The 18,766-nt window shown below is 34.8% G+C and overlaps 1 protein-coding gene across 2 annotated transcripts in view; it reads right to left on the bottom strand.

The window, feature by feature from the left end:
- LOC143228832 (GTPase-activating Rap/Ran-GAP domain-like protein 3) overlaps positions 1-18,766 on the bottom strand; it is a 126,080-nt gene that overhangs the window by 45,976 nt on the left and 61,338 nt on the right. For both annotated transcript variants that reach the window (XM_076460212.1, XM_076460211.1), the window contains exons 5-12: positions 17,335-17,453; positions 17,013-17,083; positions 15,013-15,079; positions 14,121-14,147; positions 10,583-10,658; positions 8,974-9,072; positions 7,976-8,079; positions 5,065-5,176 (exon numbers count right to left, since the gene is read on the bottom strand). In XM_076460212.1, coding sequence (XP_076316327.1) covers positions 5,065-5,176; positions 7,976-8,079; positions 8,974-9,072; positions 10,583-10,658; positions 14,121-14,147; positions 15,013-15,079; positions 17,013-17,083; positions 17,335-17,453 — 675 coding nt within the window. The remainder of the gene's footprint in view (positions 1-5,064; positions 5,177-7,975; positions 8,080-8,973; positions 9,073-10,582; positions 10,659-14,120; positions 14,148-15,012; positions 15,080-17,012; positions 17,084-17,334; positions 17,454-18,766) is intronic.

The raw sequence follows: 18,766 nt of genomic DNA, 5'->3' as shown, positions 1-18,766 counted from the left end.
TCGTTGTAACTTGTATGTTTAAAATGAGTAAGATTACATGTTAACTATTACAGATGAACCTAGGGATACAAAAATAAGGCTTACGAGATTGATAAATAAAATATTTTTTAAAGTACTATAGCTATACTTGACGAAAGGTTTCTGTAACACGTGGTAATACGTGACTGAAAGACACCAAGACAAATAATACGTAGGATTATATGCAACACTTTTTAACACAGTGAGATACACTAGGGTAAATAATACAGTGAGAGATATTAGGGTAAATAATACGTGAAACTTTTTGTAACACCCAGTTAATGCAGTGGGAAAACAAAACAAAAATCGTTACGATACCTAGTGTATCGAAGCTCTGAACTACTTTGTAACATTTGGACTCGTGACAATCAAATTCACTTCGATACTTAAAGCATACAAATATTTGAAAGACACTCCAACACCATAAACGGATTTATTCGATTGGATTCAAAGTTTAATGGTGAACAACAGAACGACGCCAGCACCAATGAACGTTTAACACGCGTATCTACAGTGACAAGCACTTAGTTCTTGTACGTTTCGGAATATATATATATATATATATATGTACTCCACCTTCAGCACGCTGCATTAAACATAGTAAATTATTAGATATAGAAATATAAAGTACAAACACTCTATAAAAGTAGATAAATTCAGCATACAATCTGAAATAACTTAATAGACAATCAAATAAACAGAGAATAGAACAATACAACGATACTGTACAATCAAATAAACAGATAACAGAACAATACAACGATACTGTACAATCAAATAAACAGAAAACAGAACAATACAACGATACTGTACAATCAAATAAACAGAGAACAGAACAATACAACGACAGTGTACAATCAAATAAACAGATAACAGAACAATACAACGATACTGTACAATCAAATAAACAGAGAACAGAACAATACAACGATACTGTACAATCAAATAAACAGATAACAGAACAATACAACGATACTGTACAATCAAATAAACAGAGAACAGAACAATACAACGATACTGTACAATCAAATAAACAGATAACAGAACAATACAACGATACTGTAGAATCAAATAAACAGAGAACAGAACAATGGAACGATACTGTACAATCAAATAAACAGAGAATAGAACAATACAACGATACTGTACAATCAAATAAACAGATAACAGAACAATACAACGATACTGTAGAATCAAATAAACAGAGAACAGAACAATGGAACGATGCTGTACAATCAAATAAACAGAGAATAGAACAATACAACGATACTGTAGAATCAAATAAACAGATAACAGAACAATACAACGATACTGTAGAATCAAATAAACAGAGAACAGAACAATGGAACGATGCTGTACAATCAAATAAACAGAGAACAGAACAATACAACGATACTGTAGAATCAAATAAACAGAGAACAGAACAATGGAATGATACTGTACAATGAAATAAACAGAGAATAGAACAATATAACGATACTGTACAATCAAATAAACAGAGAACAGAACAATACAACGATACTGTACAATCAAATAAACAGAGAACAGAACAATACAACGATACTGTACAATCAAATAAACAGATAACAGAACAATACAACGATACTGTAGAATCAAATAAACAGAGAACAGAACAATGGAACGATACTGTACAATCAAATAAACAGAGAATAGAACAATACAACGATACTGTACAATCAAATAAACAGATAACAGAACAATGGAACGATACTGTACAATGAAATAAACAGAGAATAGAACAATATAACGATACTGTACAATCAAATAAACAGAGAACAGAACAATAGAACGATACTGTACAATCAAATAAACAGATAACAGAACAATACAACGATACTGTAGAATCAAATAAACAGAGAACAGAACAATGGAACGATACTGTACAATCAAATAAACAGAGAATAGAACAATACAACGATACTGTACAATCAAATAAACAGATAACAGAACAATGGAACGATACTGTACAATCAAATAAACAGAAAATAGAACAATACAACGATACTGTACAATCAAATAAACAGATAACAGAACAATACAACGATACTGTAGAATCAAATAAACAGAGAACAGAACAATGGAACGATACTGTACAATCAAATAAACAGAGAATAGAACAATACAATGATACTGTACAATCAAATAAACAGATAACAGAACAATACAACGATACTGTAGAATCAAATAAACAGAGAACAGAACAATGGAACGATGCTGTACAATCAAATAAACAGAGAACAGAACAATGGAACGATACTGTAGAATCAAATAAACAGAGAATAGAACAATACAACGATACTGTACAATCAAATAAACAGATAACAGAACAATACAACGATACTGTACAATCAAATAAACAGATAACAGAACAATACAACGATACTGTACAATCAAATAAATAGATAACAGAACAATACAACGATACTGTACAATCAAATAAACAGATAACGGAACAATACAACGATACTGTACAATCAAATAAACAGATAACGGAACAATACAATGATACTGTACAATCAAATAAACAGATAACAGAACAATACAACGATACTGTACAATCAAATAAACCGATAACAGAACAATACAACGATACTGTAGAATCAAATAAACAGAGAACAGAACAATGGAACGATACTGTACAATCAAATAAACAGAGAATAGAACAATACAACGATACTGTACAATCAAATAAACAGAGAACAAAACAATACAACGATACTGTACAATCAAATAAACAGATAACAGAACAATACAACGATACTGTACAATCAAATAAACAGATAACAGAACAATACAACGATACTGTACAATCAAATAAACAGATAACAAAACAATACAACGATACTGTACAATCAAATAAACAGATAACAGAACAATACAACGATACTGTACAATCAAATAAACAGATAACAGAACAATACAGCGATACTGTACAGGTATTTAAGACAGACTTAACTGCATTGAAGTTGTGTTGTAATTTAAATCTGGAAGGTAATTTAAAATGGATCAACTTTTTAAATTAAAAGTCGAAGTCTGGTGATCCAGATGCAATGACTGTGAAATTCGTAATGAAAACGGGATGGTTGGTGTTTTCATTATGTGAGCGAATTATGGAGTTTGGTTGATAGTTTTTACCAGTTCTGCTTGACTCTACCACCTGTTTGCAGGTGTAGTTGGCGTATAGCTTTGCCAGTTTAAATGGCGTTACATGCACTTCATGTGTATTTATATACGATCCTGGAACACATGGGGTGAAGTAATAGATTCTTAGAACACATGGGGTAAAGTAATACGCTCTTAGAGCATATGGGGTGAAGTAATACGGTCTTAGAACACATAGGGTGAAGTAATACGCTCTTAGAACACATGGGGTGAAGTAATACGTTCTTAGAACACATGGGATGAAGTAATACATTCTTAGAACACATGGGGTGAAGTAACACATTTTTAGAACACATGGGGTGAAGTAATACGTTCTTAGAACATATGGGGTGAAGTAATACGGTCTTAGAACACATGGGGTGAAGTAATACGTTCTTAGAACACATGGGATGAAGTAATACATTCTTAGAACACATGGGGTGAAGTAACACATTTTTAGAACACATGGGGTGAAGTAATACGCTCTTAGAACACATGGGATGAAGTAATACATTCTTAGAACACATGGGGTGAAGTAATACGCTCTTAGAACACATGGGGTGAGGTAATACGTTCTTAGAACACATGGGGTGAGGTAATACGTTCTTAGAACACATGGGGTAAAGTAATACATTCTTAGAACACATGGGGTGAAGTAATACATTTTTAGAACACATGGGGTGAAGTAATATGCTCTTAGAACACATGGGATGAAGTAATACATTTTTAGAACACATGGGGTGGAAGTAATACGTTCTTAGAACGCATGGGATGACGTAATACGCTCTTAGAACACATGGGGTGAAGTAATACTTTTTTATAACACATGGGGGTGAAGTAATACATTTTTATAACACATGGGGGTGAAGTAATACGTTCTTAGAACACATGGGGTGAAGTATTAGATCTGAATGGAATTTGAATGGTGATTTAAATATCACTTGTAGCCGAACGTGTGAACAAAACGTTTCAGTTATTCTTAATCTTTGTGGTTTCATATGAAACTTTGCTCACCTAAAAACAGGAATCTTATTGTTTATTTATCAACGATGTGTTTTTCGGGGTGGGTTCAAATTTTTGAGAAAGGAACTTGCGTGTCATAGCTTGAATAAAATGTAAGGGAGACAGTGTTTAAAGGAATTCGAAAAATAACACCTCTAAAATTTGGAGTTAAACACAATGAAAGAGTCAACGGTAACTACTGTATGGAGTTCTATATAACACACTATAACAACTGGAACTAACACAAAAGAAAGACTTATATAAGTTAATTATGGAACTGTTTGAAATAAAGTGTAATATTGGATGTTAATTAAAGGATCTATGATATCTAATATATCATTTTTTTTTCTAGCACGTTATAACAAATGAAGTAAAGATAGTACAATGACATCAAGAAAAATAATATTCCCAAAAGGAGACATGATGCTGCCTGGAGGAGCCACCTGTTTTAACTTTTCGTACCCACTATACCGCAGTGTGTTGTCTGTCGATCAGTCAGTAGACACTAATATGACGTCATATAAGGGATACTTAACGTTTCAATCTGTACTTTCGTGACGTCAGTGAAACGTGCGCATGCCATGAATCACGAGAATAATTATACATTCTGTAGGTTACAGTAGAACATGACACACGGATTTTGAAAGCAAAAATAAAAATAGTTGCTGCTCTTAATTTTGGTTATATTTATTCTTGAAAAAGAAAAGGTTAGAGGAAACTGCGCAAGTATATCTAGTACATCGAAATATTTGAAACAGATTTTAACACCTAGGCTTAACAGAATGAAAAATATCACGAAGAATGTTGTACTGAATTTTATCAAGAGAACAAACTCCTTCGATATAGATAAGATTTTCATTCCCTTTGACGCAACAAGGATACGTGTAAACTGGGACTTAATCATTGAAGGCTTGAAGAAAGAGTGCTCTTGGTGGTTTCCATCCAAAAATATAATGTTGACTATATCGTTACCAATGTGCCTCTTTCGTTCAACCTGTCAAAGTGAAAAACATGGACATACTGTTAAATAATTGTGTTTTAAAATTACAGAACATTTATAAAATTGAGGGCAGTTTGAATTTCGCGCAAAGCTCCACGAGGGCTAACTATGTTACCCGTCCCTCATTTAGCACTGAAAGACTAGAAGGAATGCAAATAGCTCGTGTAATCACCACTCATTACCAACTCTTGGGTAACTCTTTTAACAAAGTCAGTGAGAATGTTTGATGGGACAGGGATTCGAACATGACTCCCTCGGATTAAGCACCCCTCACATGCCGGGTACAATTGAGTGTAAATTAAACGAGCCTGTTGAACTTCTAGTTTCTCAAAATGTTTGTACTATACACACAGAAATAAAGATTCAACGTAAAGAAGTGATTTCATTTTAGGCCTAACAAAAGCGACTAAAATAATCACTTGTGACTTCACGTGTCATTTCCGGTATTATTTTGTAAGTGAAGCCTCGCAGTTCTATCTGTTTTAAGAATAATTTCTTAAGGATTTGTTTGGTTTGTTTTTGAATTTCGCACAAAGCTACACGAGGGCTATCTGCGTTAGCCGTTCCTAATTTAGCTGTGCAAGGCTAGAGGGAAGGCAGCTAGTCATCACTACCCACCGCCAACTCTTGGGTTACTCTTCTACCAACGAATAGTGGGATTGGCCGTCACTTTATAACTTCCCCACAGCTGAAAAGGCGAGCATGTTTGGTGCGACGGGGATTCAAATCCGCAACCCTCGGATTACGCTTTCTTAAGAATTATTGTACAGTTATGTCTTTTAACCAAGTCAAATAATAATCAGTTATATACATATATCTGATGGATGCTTATTCGAATAAGTTTTTCGTTGCTTTAATAATAAATTTCATACAGAATCCACTTTAAGGAAGGAAAATTGGCTAAGAGCAGTTTAAGGTTAACGTGCTTGCATTGTTTTTCTTGGCTTGCCGAAAAATGGGTTCCATACTTCGGGACTATAGAGGGCGCTACAGGTGTGGAACGCAGAGATTGCGTGTATTGTTGATATGATACCTTCCTCCATCTCTATATAAGTTCAAAATGAATGCTATGCTTTGTGTAGCTTGGAGAGACAATGTTAAAATTCAGTAACCAAATGTTTGAAGCATTATTATAATACTTATCAGAGCAAATACGTGAAATTAGAGTAATTACGCTTTCAGCCGCACGTGGTATTGTCTGTCAATCAACTATTGGCAATTTCATAGGTAGTGATCCTGAGTTCGAATCTTACCTGGTGTGACGTGGCACGTGCATCTGTATGACGTGCTGTAATAAGGATGAAGAGTCACCTGATTATAATAGTTTCATTCCTGTGTTTGAGATGAGATAAAATGTACATACTAACGCAATACGTTCCGCTATGTTCTTGCAGTCACTTGATATTAGAAACCACTTTAAGAAACTATTCGAAACAGTTTCTATCTAGCAACTTAGATACTTTCTTTCGCCTGTGTTTTATAATCTGTAATGATAGAATGCAGTGTGGACCTGAGTCAGTGCGATTCATAGCTTAGTAAGATCTTGGTGTTTTTGACTATTTAACTGATGTGCAAGCAACGTAGCTGGTAAGTTTCACACTTAACATTTCCTAGTTCTTAGTAACTTTGTGATATGCTTCTCGGTTACTTATTGGTGTTTTAAGAGTTAGGGCCAAGCGTGACCTAATGGTTAGCGTTTCGAACGGTGGATCTTTAAGGTCCTGTGTGCGTTATAAAAGTGACGGTTAAATCCCACTATTTGGTTAGAAGAGATTATCTCCAGAGTTAGTGACGGACGCTGATGGCTAGCTTCCTTCCCTCTAGTTTATAAGTTAAATATTTAGGACAGTTAATGAAGATAGCTCTTCAAGAGCACTTTATGAGTATTCAAACACATTCTGATGGCAATACTTTATAGACAGTCCATATCTAAAAGTGAGGGATCTTCAACTTGAAACCAAGGGTTAGCTGTAAGTTTTACTGACTTACAGTGCTAAAATCCAGTGTTCAATTCCTCACAACTGGCAGAGCCTATTGGGTAGTTTCATACTAGACACAATAACGAAATATTGTTCAAATATTTTTTTATTAATGACCTTTGTTGCTTAGAAGTGAAGCACAAAACCACACAATCTGTGTTCTGCCCACCACGAGTATCGAAACCCGGTTTGTAGCGGTTTCATGCACAGACATACCCCCATGGAGGAATTTAATTATTCCTGTTAGAATAAAGACAAAAAAAGATTTATTACTCCTAATTTTAGTTTAGATTAAGCACCCACCCTCAAGTAGCACAACGGTATGTCTGTGGACTTACAACGCAGAATGCAGGTTCGATACCCGTGATGGGCAGCTAATAGATAACCTAGTGTGTAGTTTTGTTCTTAACTACAAACAATCGTGTCTTGAACAAATTCAATATTATTTTATTTTACAGAAGAGACCTATATATTTTTAAAATAGAGAGTGAGAGGAAAAACTGCCTATTTTAGAACAGATCTAAGAAACTTTAACTTTATATTAAATTTAAAAAAATAATATAGTTCGAAATAACGATAATTTATGTATTTTAGAAAGTATCAAATACACTTGGTGTTATTTAAAAAATGTGCTCAAAATAGGCTTAATGTTTAAGACATAATATACTTAATGGAATTGTTAGTCGTAACCTTTGCTAGGAACTCTCTAGAGTGTTACTAAAGTTATTTTAAAGTAGTTACTGTTGTCAAATGTAACGACAAACAGTTCTGTATGATTGATTACGTGTTACAGAATAAGATGGGAGAAGCTTACTTGTTGTCGGTTGTCTTTGGAATAAGGTAGTAACGTTGATACATGGAACATTATTTCATGTCCTTCGTATATTGTGTAAATGGAATATTTCCCAGTCATGTCTCCTGTAGAAACGTAATGATTGGAATGTTAGAAACGAACTTTGAATACAGTTATCAAGGCTTATACGCATGTAAACTCATAACGTCCATAAACTTTGGTATTCGTTAAACCATTCTACAGTAAACTTAAGTCACTTTATGATAAGTTTTTAACTGACGTTCAAACACGTTATATCACCATGGCACATCGCCGGTTACTGGGTTATTGTATAACAAGTTACAGCTCAAGGTTGAAAATCGTTGAATATTTAGTTTCGTTGCTATAAATATAATTTATATAAAATTTTTACAGAACGCACAAGAAAGAAAATCTAATCTCACAATAACCAGTAAAATGTAAAATAAAGTTTGTGGTTTGTGTAGTGTGAAATTAACTCGCTACACAACTAAATAGGACTAATGTTAACACAGAAATTCGAAATGTTCTATCTATTTTTTATGTTGTTGTTATTTTAACTTTATATTTCTGGGGCCTTGCAGTTTGAAGTGGTAAGTTTGAAGATTTTTAATGCTGAAATTCGGGGTTCTATCCACCCGTTTGTCACAGAAAGAAAGTCCGTTTTAGAGCCTCGTGCTAAACAAGAGAAACAAAAACCTTCGTTGAGAGAATGCTATAGAAACTTTCATATTTTTCACAAAGAACAAAAGGTTCATGAAACTGAAGAATGAATGAAATGAAAAAGACATTTAGATTTATAACAGAGATTTTTCTAGTTTCAAGTTGTTGTTTCTTAGAATTGAATTTAAAAAAAAGTTGGAACCGAAGTACATAAAGAAATACAAGTGTTAGGTAATACCAACCAAACAATGTCTTTCGAATGTTTGTTTGAACATTCTTCGTGTTGAAAATATCGAATTCTCTTAATATTCGTAGGCCAAGTAGGGTGAGAAACAAACCTTTGACGTCCAGGCCTCCTCTGTACTTGTCCCATCCTTTCAATCTAATCAGCTCTCCAAGCAACGAAAGAAACTGGTCGAATTCTCTACTTCCACATTCTGTAGCAAAATAAAAACACCACATACACACACACACACTTTGGTTATTGATGAGGTGTCAGGAAGTGCAAAACGAAAAAGAAAGCAGAAAACACTTCATAAAGTTTCAATAAAAGATGCAAATATTTCAGAATAGAAGGGCAGTATTGAAAAATGTTGAACCTTCAGAGTTGTAATAAAGAAAATAAAATCGAATTGTAAAACAAGTCTGTGATATTATTTACAGAAACAAAATGGATATGACTTCGTAATATCTTTAATTATTTCTGGGCAGAATGAATAACAGGGGTGATGCAAATATAGAAAGACATGAAATTATAATCATTATTTTTTTTAAATGAAGGTGTAATAGAAACTTAGCAAAGCTACACGAGGGCTATCTGCGCTAGCCGTCCCTAATTTAGCAGTGTAAGACTAGAGAGAAGGCAGCTAGTCATCACCACCCACCGCCAACTTTTGGGCTACTGTTTTTACCAACGAATAGTGGGATTGACCGCACGTTATAACGCCCCCACGGCTGGGAGGGCGAGCATGTTTGGTGCGACCGGGATTCGAATCCGCGACCCTCGGATTACGAGTCAAACGCCTTAACACGTTTGGCCATGCCAGGCCCATTTAGCAAAGTAGTACAAAGATAGGTTTACCAATAAAAAGTCCAGAGTCGTAAAAAATTAGACAACAGTTACACAATGAAAAAGAAAAGATTGCTTATTTCTTATATTCTAGGATATTGTTTATATAAAAACAATCAAAGAATGACAAAAAAGCAGTAATTATTTTTGAAAACAAACAAACGTGAACACCGATGTTGTTCGTAACGAATGAGTTCTCCTGAGATAAAAAACCAGTCACGACTAAGATTTGAAAAGTTCGCCAATCTCAGTACTATGAGCCACTGTGAACCTTAATGACCAATAAAATTATAGTACTATGAGCCACCGCGAACCTCAATGACCTACATTTGTTTGTTTGCGAGGGTTATCTGTGCTATTGTTTCTAACTTAGAAATAACAGACTAGAAGAAAAGCAGCTAGTCAGTATCATCAACCGCCATGTCATCTCGTGAGCTACCTTTATGGAAAAGTGGGACTGACAATTACATTATAACTCCCCTATGGTTAAAAGAGACAGCATGTTCGGTGATGGGTTTCAAACCCGCGATCCGTCAGGTCAATGACGTAAGCAAAGTGATTTTTCTTCTAAAATTGTACTAATATAAGCTATCGTATTTCTCTGACTAAATCTTTATGCTGGCTTTCTAGCCCGTAACCTCGTTTATTATCTCTTAAAATAGCCAAATGTCTCCTAATCTAATTGGTGACGCACACGAATGAATGAACGAGATTCCCACTGTTCCTATCTACTATCTAGCGAAACAACGGCCAAGGGAACGGGTTTGGAGAAATCAGGACTAGATACTTACATACTCAGTAATTTCAAAACACAATTTTCATCAACAGTACTTTTATTTTCGTATTAAGAGAAGAAGAAAACTTGAAAAACAACTTACCATTGCTAAACATCTCGTCGTCCACAGTTTGCCCTACTTTAGCATACAGAACCCCAAACTTGAAGTTAACCGAACCCTGAAATCCCAATTTCACTTGAGTAATACATATTCTTCTTATTACAATACATTATTCACAAATATACAAAATTACCAACTGGCAAGAACCGTGAAATCGGTGTAATAGTGAATCTGGTTAAAGTGTTAAAGATTTTAGTACTTAATGGTAGGAATTATTGGATAGAAGACATTGATATAAATTTTGGCAAGTCGTAGAAGCCATTTTAAGTGAAGACAGCTTTATTTTTTAATAAGGGTGTTGGGATTTGGTTTTGTTTATTTGTTTGTTGAATTTCGCGCAAAATGTTCGCGTGTATGTGTTTATCTTATAGCAAAGCCACATCGGGCTATCTGCTGAGTCCATCGAGGGAAATCGAACTCCTGATTGTAGTATTGTAAATCCGTAGACTTACCGCTGTACCAGCGGGGGACTCTGCGCTCGTTGTCCCTAATTTAGCAGCGTAAGACTAGAGGGAAGGTAGCTAGTCATCACCATCCACCGCCAACTCGTGAGCTACTCTTTTACCAAAGAATAGTAGGATTGACTGAACATTATAAAGCCCCCACGGCTGAAAGGACGAGCATGTTTGGTGTGACGGGTATTGAAACCCATGACCCTCGGATTACGAGTCGAGTGCCTTTGGATTAGGTTGCTTTCTGATGCGATGGTTTCAGTTAATTTAAATAATTGAATGGTTTATATTTTTATTCCAGAATTTAGTACAGTGTGTGGAACAGACTAGAAAGAAAACCAGATCAGGTCCCTTTTTGTCCTTAAACGGTATATAATGACAAAAACAAACAAACTACAATAGCAATTGACGTCACAAACACAAAATACTATTTTCACTTTTTATATAACTTAATATTTACAGCATTCACGACTTATGAAAATTAGAACAAACGACATGGTTTTCTCTTATTATTTCCTATAACTGTACGTTAATTCCACTACGTCAAATACGTAAAATATGGATAACATTTTACTGTCGACAGCGCCCTCTATTTAACTTATATTTAATTCGATTTAAGGCATGCTCCATTGAAAAGTGAATCTTTGTGAAAAAATTTTGTTATTTCTATAGAAAAAAAAGAATATATGGTTAAAAGTTTGAAAGGCTTGCCGATAAAGAAAGTTTGGAATATTTAATTACATTTAATTAATTTCCACATGGTTGTTTTAACGATGTGAAGTGAAGAGGAAATAATAAACATCGATTCCGTTTAAATTTTATAGCCTGTCTCCAGAAGAAGTGTTGGCTTATCAAGAAAGCGCATCCGGTTTTGATTTTAAATGCATTTATCCATTGTTCATTATTTAGCTACACAAAACAAATCCTTATCGTAATTTATATAAATACGCCGTGTATAAGGACCATGAAATTTTCGATGTTTTAACTAAATAGTCCTCGGGTCATTTCATGAAAGACTCAGATGTATAGCAATATCGTACAATATTCTGATGTGCAACTAGTTTTTGTGGCATATTATACAAAGTTCTGATGTGTAATAACTTCTTACATAACACAACTTAGAGTTTTGATGTATGATGCTGTTACCGTGTTTCTCCGATAATAAGACCTACCCATAAAATAAGACCTAGTGTGATTTTTGGGGATAGTTTTAATATAAGCCCTACCCTTAAAATAAGCCCTAGTTAAGAGTGGCAGGAAGAGGAAAGAAATAAAAAAAAATTAATTTATTAATTAGTTGAATAGTTAGTTAATTAGTTTGTTTAAGTATTAGTTTAATAGTTTAATAATAGTTTATTTTAAATGGTTAGTTTAAAAGTTTTACTTTGTAACTTCATTTTTTTAATATATCAAAATAAGACATCCCCCGAAAATAAGCCCTAGTGTCATATTTTGGAGTGAAAATTAATATAAGCCCTGTCTTATTTTCGGAGAAACACGGTAATGTTATATCATATAAAGTTTGGACGTATTGCAGCTTCCCGTGTTTTATCACACATGTTTTTGTGTTTTTGAATGACATCAAAAGTTTCACCGCTCTGCATTAAACCAAATAAAATGGTTTATTTCGTTTTTAAGACGAGATATAAAAAATTCTTATTTGTAACCTTCAGTAAAACTGTAGATTTCAACATTAACGTTGTTATTTGTAACCTTCAATAAAACTGTAGATTTCAACATTAACGTTGCTTTACTTGCGACTACTCGGAGATTCTTAAAGCTCCATGTAAAGTGTTTTTGGATATAAACGAAATATGTTGTGCTTACAAAAATGAAAGTATTTTCGTCAGTGGACACGAAAGTACATAGATCCTTTCGTCAGAACCACGATAAAAACCAATCTATTCCTCGCTGTAGTATAACTGGTGGTAACGTCCACTGTTGCTCTGTCTTGTTACATCCACGCATCGCAAGGAGGTTATTTCGCGAGCTTTGCAGGTACGGCGAGTAACCCTTCATGCTGTATAGAAACGATCAGTGAAGAAAGAAAGGTTCACGTGCCGAGCGTGGCATGAGACGTCAGTTTCGTTTGGTGTCGGTTTCACGTAGTAAATATTGAAATATATACCATTTAACTCGAACTTCGGAGATTTCGCTTACGTTATCGAAACTGGCCTAGTCTGTTCCTCATAACAAATACAGTGAGGTCACGACACCAGATGGACGGCCAACACTGCTTTATATATTAGAACAGTGGTTCTTGACCTTTTCCCTCGTCTTACCCCCTGAGACCCTCCAGGGTATTACCGTGACCCCTATAATAATGTTTGTAATGGTGAACTTTGCGTAAAGGTAGAATAAAACAAAACTATATAAAGATCCTAATATATTGAAAATATTACAAATAAATAACCTTGAGAAATGCTACAAGTGCTAAACAAATGCAAAATGCATGGAATTACTTAACAGCATATAAAACCTACATTTTCACTCAGTGTGAAGGTTGATATATAATGAGAAAATATATTAATACGATGGAAACTCTGATATTTAAATTTTAAGTTCGATGTATTAATATTATATAGTTAACAAAATTTAGACAATTCTAAACGTTGTAATATATGAACATTTTTACTCAAAATTAGACAAATGGTTGCGCAACAAGCATCTCGACGTGGTTCAACTGCCGCACATCAGCGTGTTTCTCATTGGTGGGCAGGTAACAGGCGCTTGCTACAAAAACTACAAACTGCTGCGTGATTTCCCCAATTGGAGGAAGAGGTCAAATGTACCTGACCCTCCTGGGTATTTAACATCAATACCCAAATACCGACACAGTGAAACTTTCCCCAATAACTCCCAAACCTTCCGTGACCCTCGAGAAACTTCAAACGACACTCCAGGGGTCACGACCCCTACGTTAAGAACCACTGTATTAGAATATAGAAAAACACGAGGTGTGGACTTTCTCATAAAAAAAACAATACCCGTTTGTTCATTATGGAACAAAGATGTGTTTGGATTTTAAAAAAGTAAGATAAGAGGGAATAATATAAAAACTGTATTACCTCTTGCTCTTCAAGAAGGAGCAAATCCTGAAAAAGAAAAGAGATATTAGATGGACAACTGACCACTAACACATACACAGATTTTCTGAAGAAATTGTGTCATTGTTTTTCTTTCGAACAACACAGCAGAACTATATGATATAAGTATCGTGATACTCAACAGACACACCCAAAACCATCTGATCTTTTACCTAACTCTCTTTTTACGTCATTTGTCTTTTATAAAAAACAAACAAATATTAGAACGCGACAACAATGTATAGATATAACATTTTCTAAATTTCTATCAAGCCACTTATAGCACTGTGTGTTCATAATCAGAATGTATGGGTTTGTTTTTGAATTTCGCGCAAAGCTACACGAGGGCTATCTGCGTTAGATGTCCCTAATTTAGCAGTGTAAGACTAGAGGGAAAGGCAACTAGTCATCATCACCCACCGCTAACTCTTGGACTACTCTTTTACCAACGAATAGTGGAATTGACTGTAACATTATAACGCTCCCACGGCTGAAAGGGATAACTCGGATTACGAGTCGAACGTCTTAACCCACCTGGCCATGCCGGGGCCCGCATGTATCAGTCACTGCATGTATTTTATATGGTATTATCTGTGGAATTATAATAACACATTTAAATGGTGCTGTACGAGAGAAATAAGAGTGAAAGTTGTTTATTTACAGCTAAAATGTTTGTGTTTAGCTAAGCACAGAGCTGCACGATGGGCTATCTTTGCTCTGTCGACTAGTTACGGAAATCCAGTGGGGAAAAAGGGGGGATATATACCATTAAATTGTTAAAAATGACAAAAGAGCCATCTGGCCATTCATGAATCTAATCTATAAACTTCTTCAAAACATAGATAGCTTTGTCTTTACAGATACAAGCACAAACCTTCTGTAATTCTGGAATGAAGATTTCTCGAGGTCCTTTTTCCAGTTTTTCCATGTTCTGGAAGTTGCTGTTGGATAAAGAAAACACGAGGCAAGTTAATTAGTTAGTTAATGTGCAGAAATTTAATCTGGAATCAAAAGGAAAAAAAAACCCTAAAAATTGTCCTCCTAAGTTGACAGACTCAGTTACTGAATTAATAATGTAGAAACAAGTAAAAGTTTGTGACGTGTAATTTGAATACTTGCTGTATATATTTCAACGTATAAAGGTTTAGTAAGCTACTTTTATTTTTCCCTTGACGCAAGCGGTCCCTAATTTAGCACTAGCAGTGACAGACTAGAGGGAAGACAGCCAATCACTTTTTTCGAACTCTTGGGTTACTGTAATCGAATAGTGGGATTTATATTAACATTATAATGCACTCAGAGCTCTAAAGTACGATATTTATTTGGGTAAAAGATGCGAATCATGAACTTTCGAATCTATAACGTACAGCAAAAATGTTTTTTTTTGTTCAACCTATTAAAGTAATAGATTTCTTACATTGCTTTGTTTTGTAAGTTGTACAGTAATCTAAAATGTGTTGTTAAAATATCATATCTGTGTACTTAAGAGATTAAAATGAGAAGTCTCTAAAATGAAATCATAATTACCAGCACGTGAAGAAGTAATTTTTATATATGTATTAAAGTTCCATTATTCGGGTACCGTAACAGGCTTAGTAATACAACAATTCTAAGAACTAAAAAAACGATGAAATAAACAATTAATAAAATATTGTTGCACTTTATTTTTAAATTATGTCATGCTGACGTATAAATAAGAACAAATAAAACGGCTGTGAACTCCAGAGAATCTTTCAAATTATTTTATTTGCTCAACGTTTCGGTTTTCAGCTTTCACCATGAACACACATTTTCTGTAATGAACTCTGTCACTCATACTAAGACCACTACTGGCCAACTTTCTGTTCGAAGCAATACAAGCTCCGAAACCTACAACAAAAAATGACTAAGTATACTGCGCCAAAATATGTGCACAGCTAGTAAACAAATTTTCGTGAAGGTTGTAGAGTTATTCCTAAGTCAATTCTTGAAAATCGAATTTCGATGCATAAAACTACAAATTTATTTGAACTCTTCAAATAAGATTTTATCTAAGCCTTTTTTTTCTACTTAACACGGTTTAAACTGCCTAACTAAAGGATTCTGCCCAAAATGTTACAAATGTGTGTTTTTTCTAAAAGCAAGACCACATCGGGCTATCTACTGAGCTCACCGAGGGGAATCAAACCCCTGATTTTAGCGTTGTAAATTCGTAGATATACTGCTGTACTAGCGGGGGACATGTTACAAATAATAAAGTTTTTATTATAAACTGTGTTATACCAATTTAGATCACTGTTTTCATTACATACGAGATAATATCTGTCGCTACAAAGCCAGTGGCTCTTACGTAAATGACATAATAAACATTACTGTTACATAAATAAAAAGCATCTTACATTTTAACTTGAGCAAATAAAACAACTGATAGGTTTCCTTGAGTTCACAGTCATTTTATTGCTTCGTAATTTATAAAATGATCAGCTTATTTGTTTTTGAATGTCGCGCAAAGCTACACAAGAGCTATCTGCGCTAGCCGTCCCTAATTTAGCAGTGTAGTAAGACTAGAGGAAAGGCAGCTAGTCATAACCACCCACCGCCAACTCTTGGGTTACTCTTTTACCAACAAATAGTGGAATTGACTATAACATTATAACGACCCCAGGGCTAAAGGGCGAGCATGTTTGGTGCGACGGGGATTCGAACTTGCAACCCTCGGATTACGAGTCGAATGTCCTAACCGCCTGGCCGTGCTGGGCCAACGGTAAGTTTACGGAGTTACAGAGTTGAAATCGAAAATTCGATTCCCCACAGTTGACACAATAGAAAACCAAATAAGACTTTGCTGTGAAACAAGCAAACGATATGATAAAGTATTACAGAAGCTTTACTTACCTTAATATGGACTTAACCGTTAGAGGTTTACCCTGTGTAGGCCTGTGAGATAAGCAGATCTTCTGGGCGCCCTAAAAAAAACCCCAGACAAACAGAGGTTGAATTGTAATTTTAAACCACAAATTTATGTTACGTTAATAAAACCAATAGAAACCCGGTTATGACAAAGAACACTTTCTAAGATGTGTTTGTTTTTTATATTAAAAAGTATAAAATATGTGTTAAAAATATAAAATAACAAAATATTTGTTCAAAACATTCTTATTACAGCGCAAAGTAAAAAAAAAAACCCTTTAATAATAAACAAATATTAGATACTCACTGTTTTTCGCCACAAGATGGCTCTATACTGATGAAGACCTTGGGTGTTGGAATCAATGAGAACCACAGACAAAAAGAATGGAACTTTCTCGACATCTGCTCCCGCGTAATTTTGATGGACTAAAATACAAAACGATTTGGAAAACATAACTCGTTAGATTTAACCTAATTTAGTGAATATTTTAATATTTGTGATATCTTATCCAGAGAGAATATATACCATAAAGAAACACCAACAATGCAGTCATTTAGGTTTCCCTCCTTTATTTTAATAACGTTTGGGGTTTGTTTTCGAATTTCGTGCAAAGCTACCCGAAGGCTATCTGTGCTAGCCGTCCCTAATTTAGCAGTGTAAGACTAGAGGGAAGGCAGCTAGTCATCACCAGCCATTGCGGACTCTTGGGCTACTCTTTTACCAACGAATTTTGGGATTGACCGTCACATTATAACGCCTCCACGGCTGAAAGGGCGAGAAAAATTGGTGCGACGGGGATTTAAACCCGCAACCCTCGGATTACGAGTCGAGTGCTTTAACCACCTTAACCTTGAGAGTATAATGAACAGATTTCTGTTCGTGCACAGCTGTATGTTTGTGAACTTATACTGTTAGAAACCGGGTTTCGATACCCGTTATGAGCAGAGCACAGATAGCTCTTTGTGCAGCTTTGTGCTTAAATACAAAAATAAAGAATTAAAAATACTGTTTGTAAATGCTTTTTTTTTCCTTTTCCTGTAGATGGAGTGTTAATTTACACAGATGTCCCAGGGAATTGGGAATTGGTAACGTAACCTTTGATATTTATTAAAGATTCTTTCAAGCAGATGAAAGCGCGGGGGTCAAGAGTTGCTCGTTGAGGTGAAATAGGTAATAAAAGTTAATTATAAACAATCAGCTGCACGAGCACAACCGCGCGCTTACTCGCGCAAGATGACGCTCAACACGGTTTCCGGAAAATAATTGCATTCCCACAACGGAGGAAACATTCAATCAGAGTGAAAGTGAACGTGTAATTAGCACTAGTATATTAAAAACGTTGTGATAAATTGAGAGAACAATTTTCAAGAAAACAGTTTAAGAGGAAGAACACGTGAAGAAATTGAATCAATATTCTTCTTGTTTTCGTTATTCGAAATCAATTTCCTCCAATCCCAGCTTGCAATTCGCAGCTCGTAGAGATCTATTAGCAACCTGAGAATGTTTATTAAAAGCGCTAATTGTCTTAAGGGTTTAGTAACTGCGTTGTAACACTCTGTAATAAGTAGTAACGTTTAAAGGACTCTATGCTACGTAACAACTTCTAAAATGCCATATTTTAGGTGTTAACACATAACACACACTGTGTCATACAGTATCATACAAAGTATCGTCTGTGAAATAATACTTCGTAAAAAAAACATGTGTTAGCTACCATCTTAAAAAACAGCTTATGCCA

The sequence above is a fragment of the Tachypleus tridentatus genome, chromosome 10, assembly GCF_004210375.1.
Source record: "Tachypleus tridentatus isolate NWPU-2018 chromosome 10, ASM421037v1, whole genome shotgun sequence".
Lineage (NCBI taxonomy): Eukaryota > Metazoa > Arthropoda > Merostomata > Xiphosura > Limulidae > Tachypleus > Tachypleus tridentatus.
The sequence above is the reverse complement of the archived record's forward strand: the minus strand, read 5'-3'. Positions and strand labels throughout refer to the sequence as shown.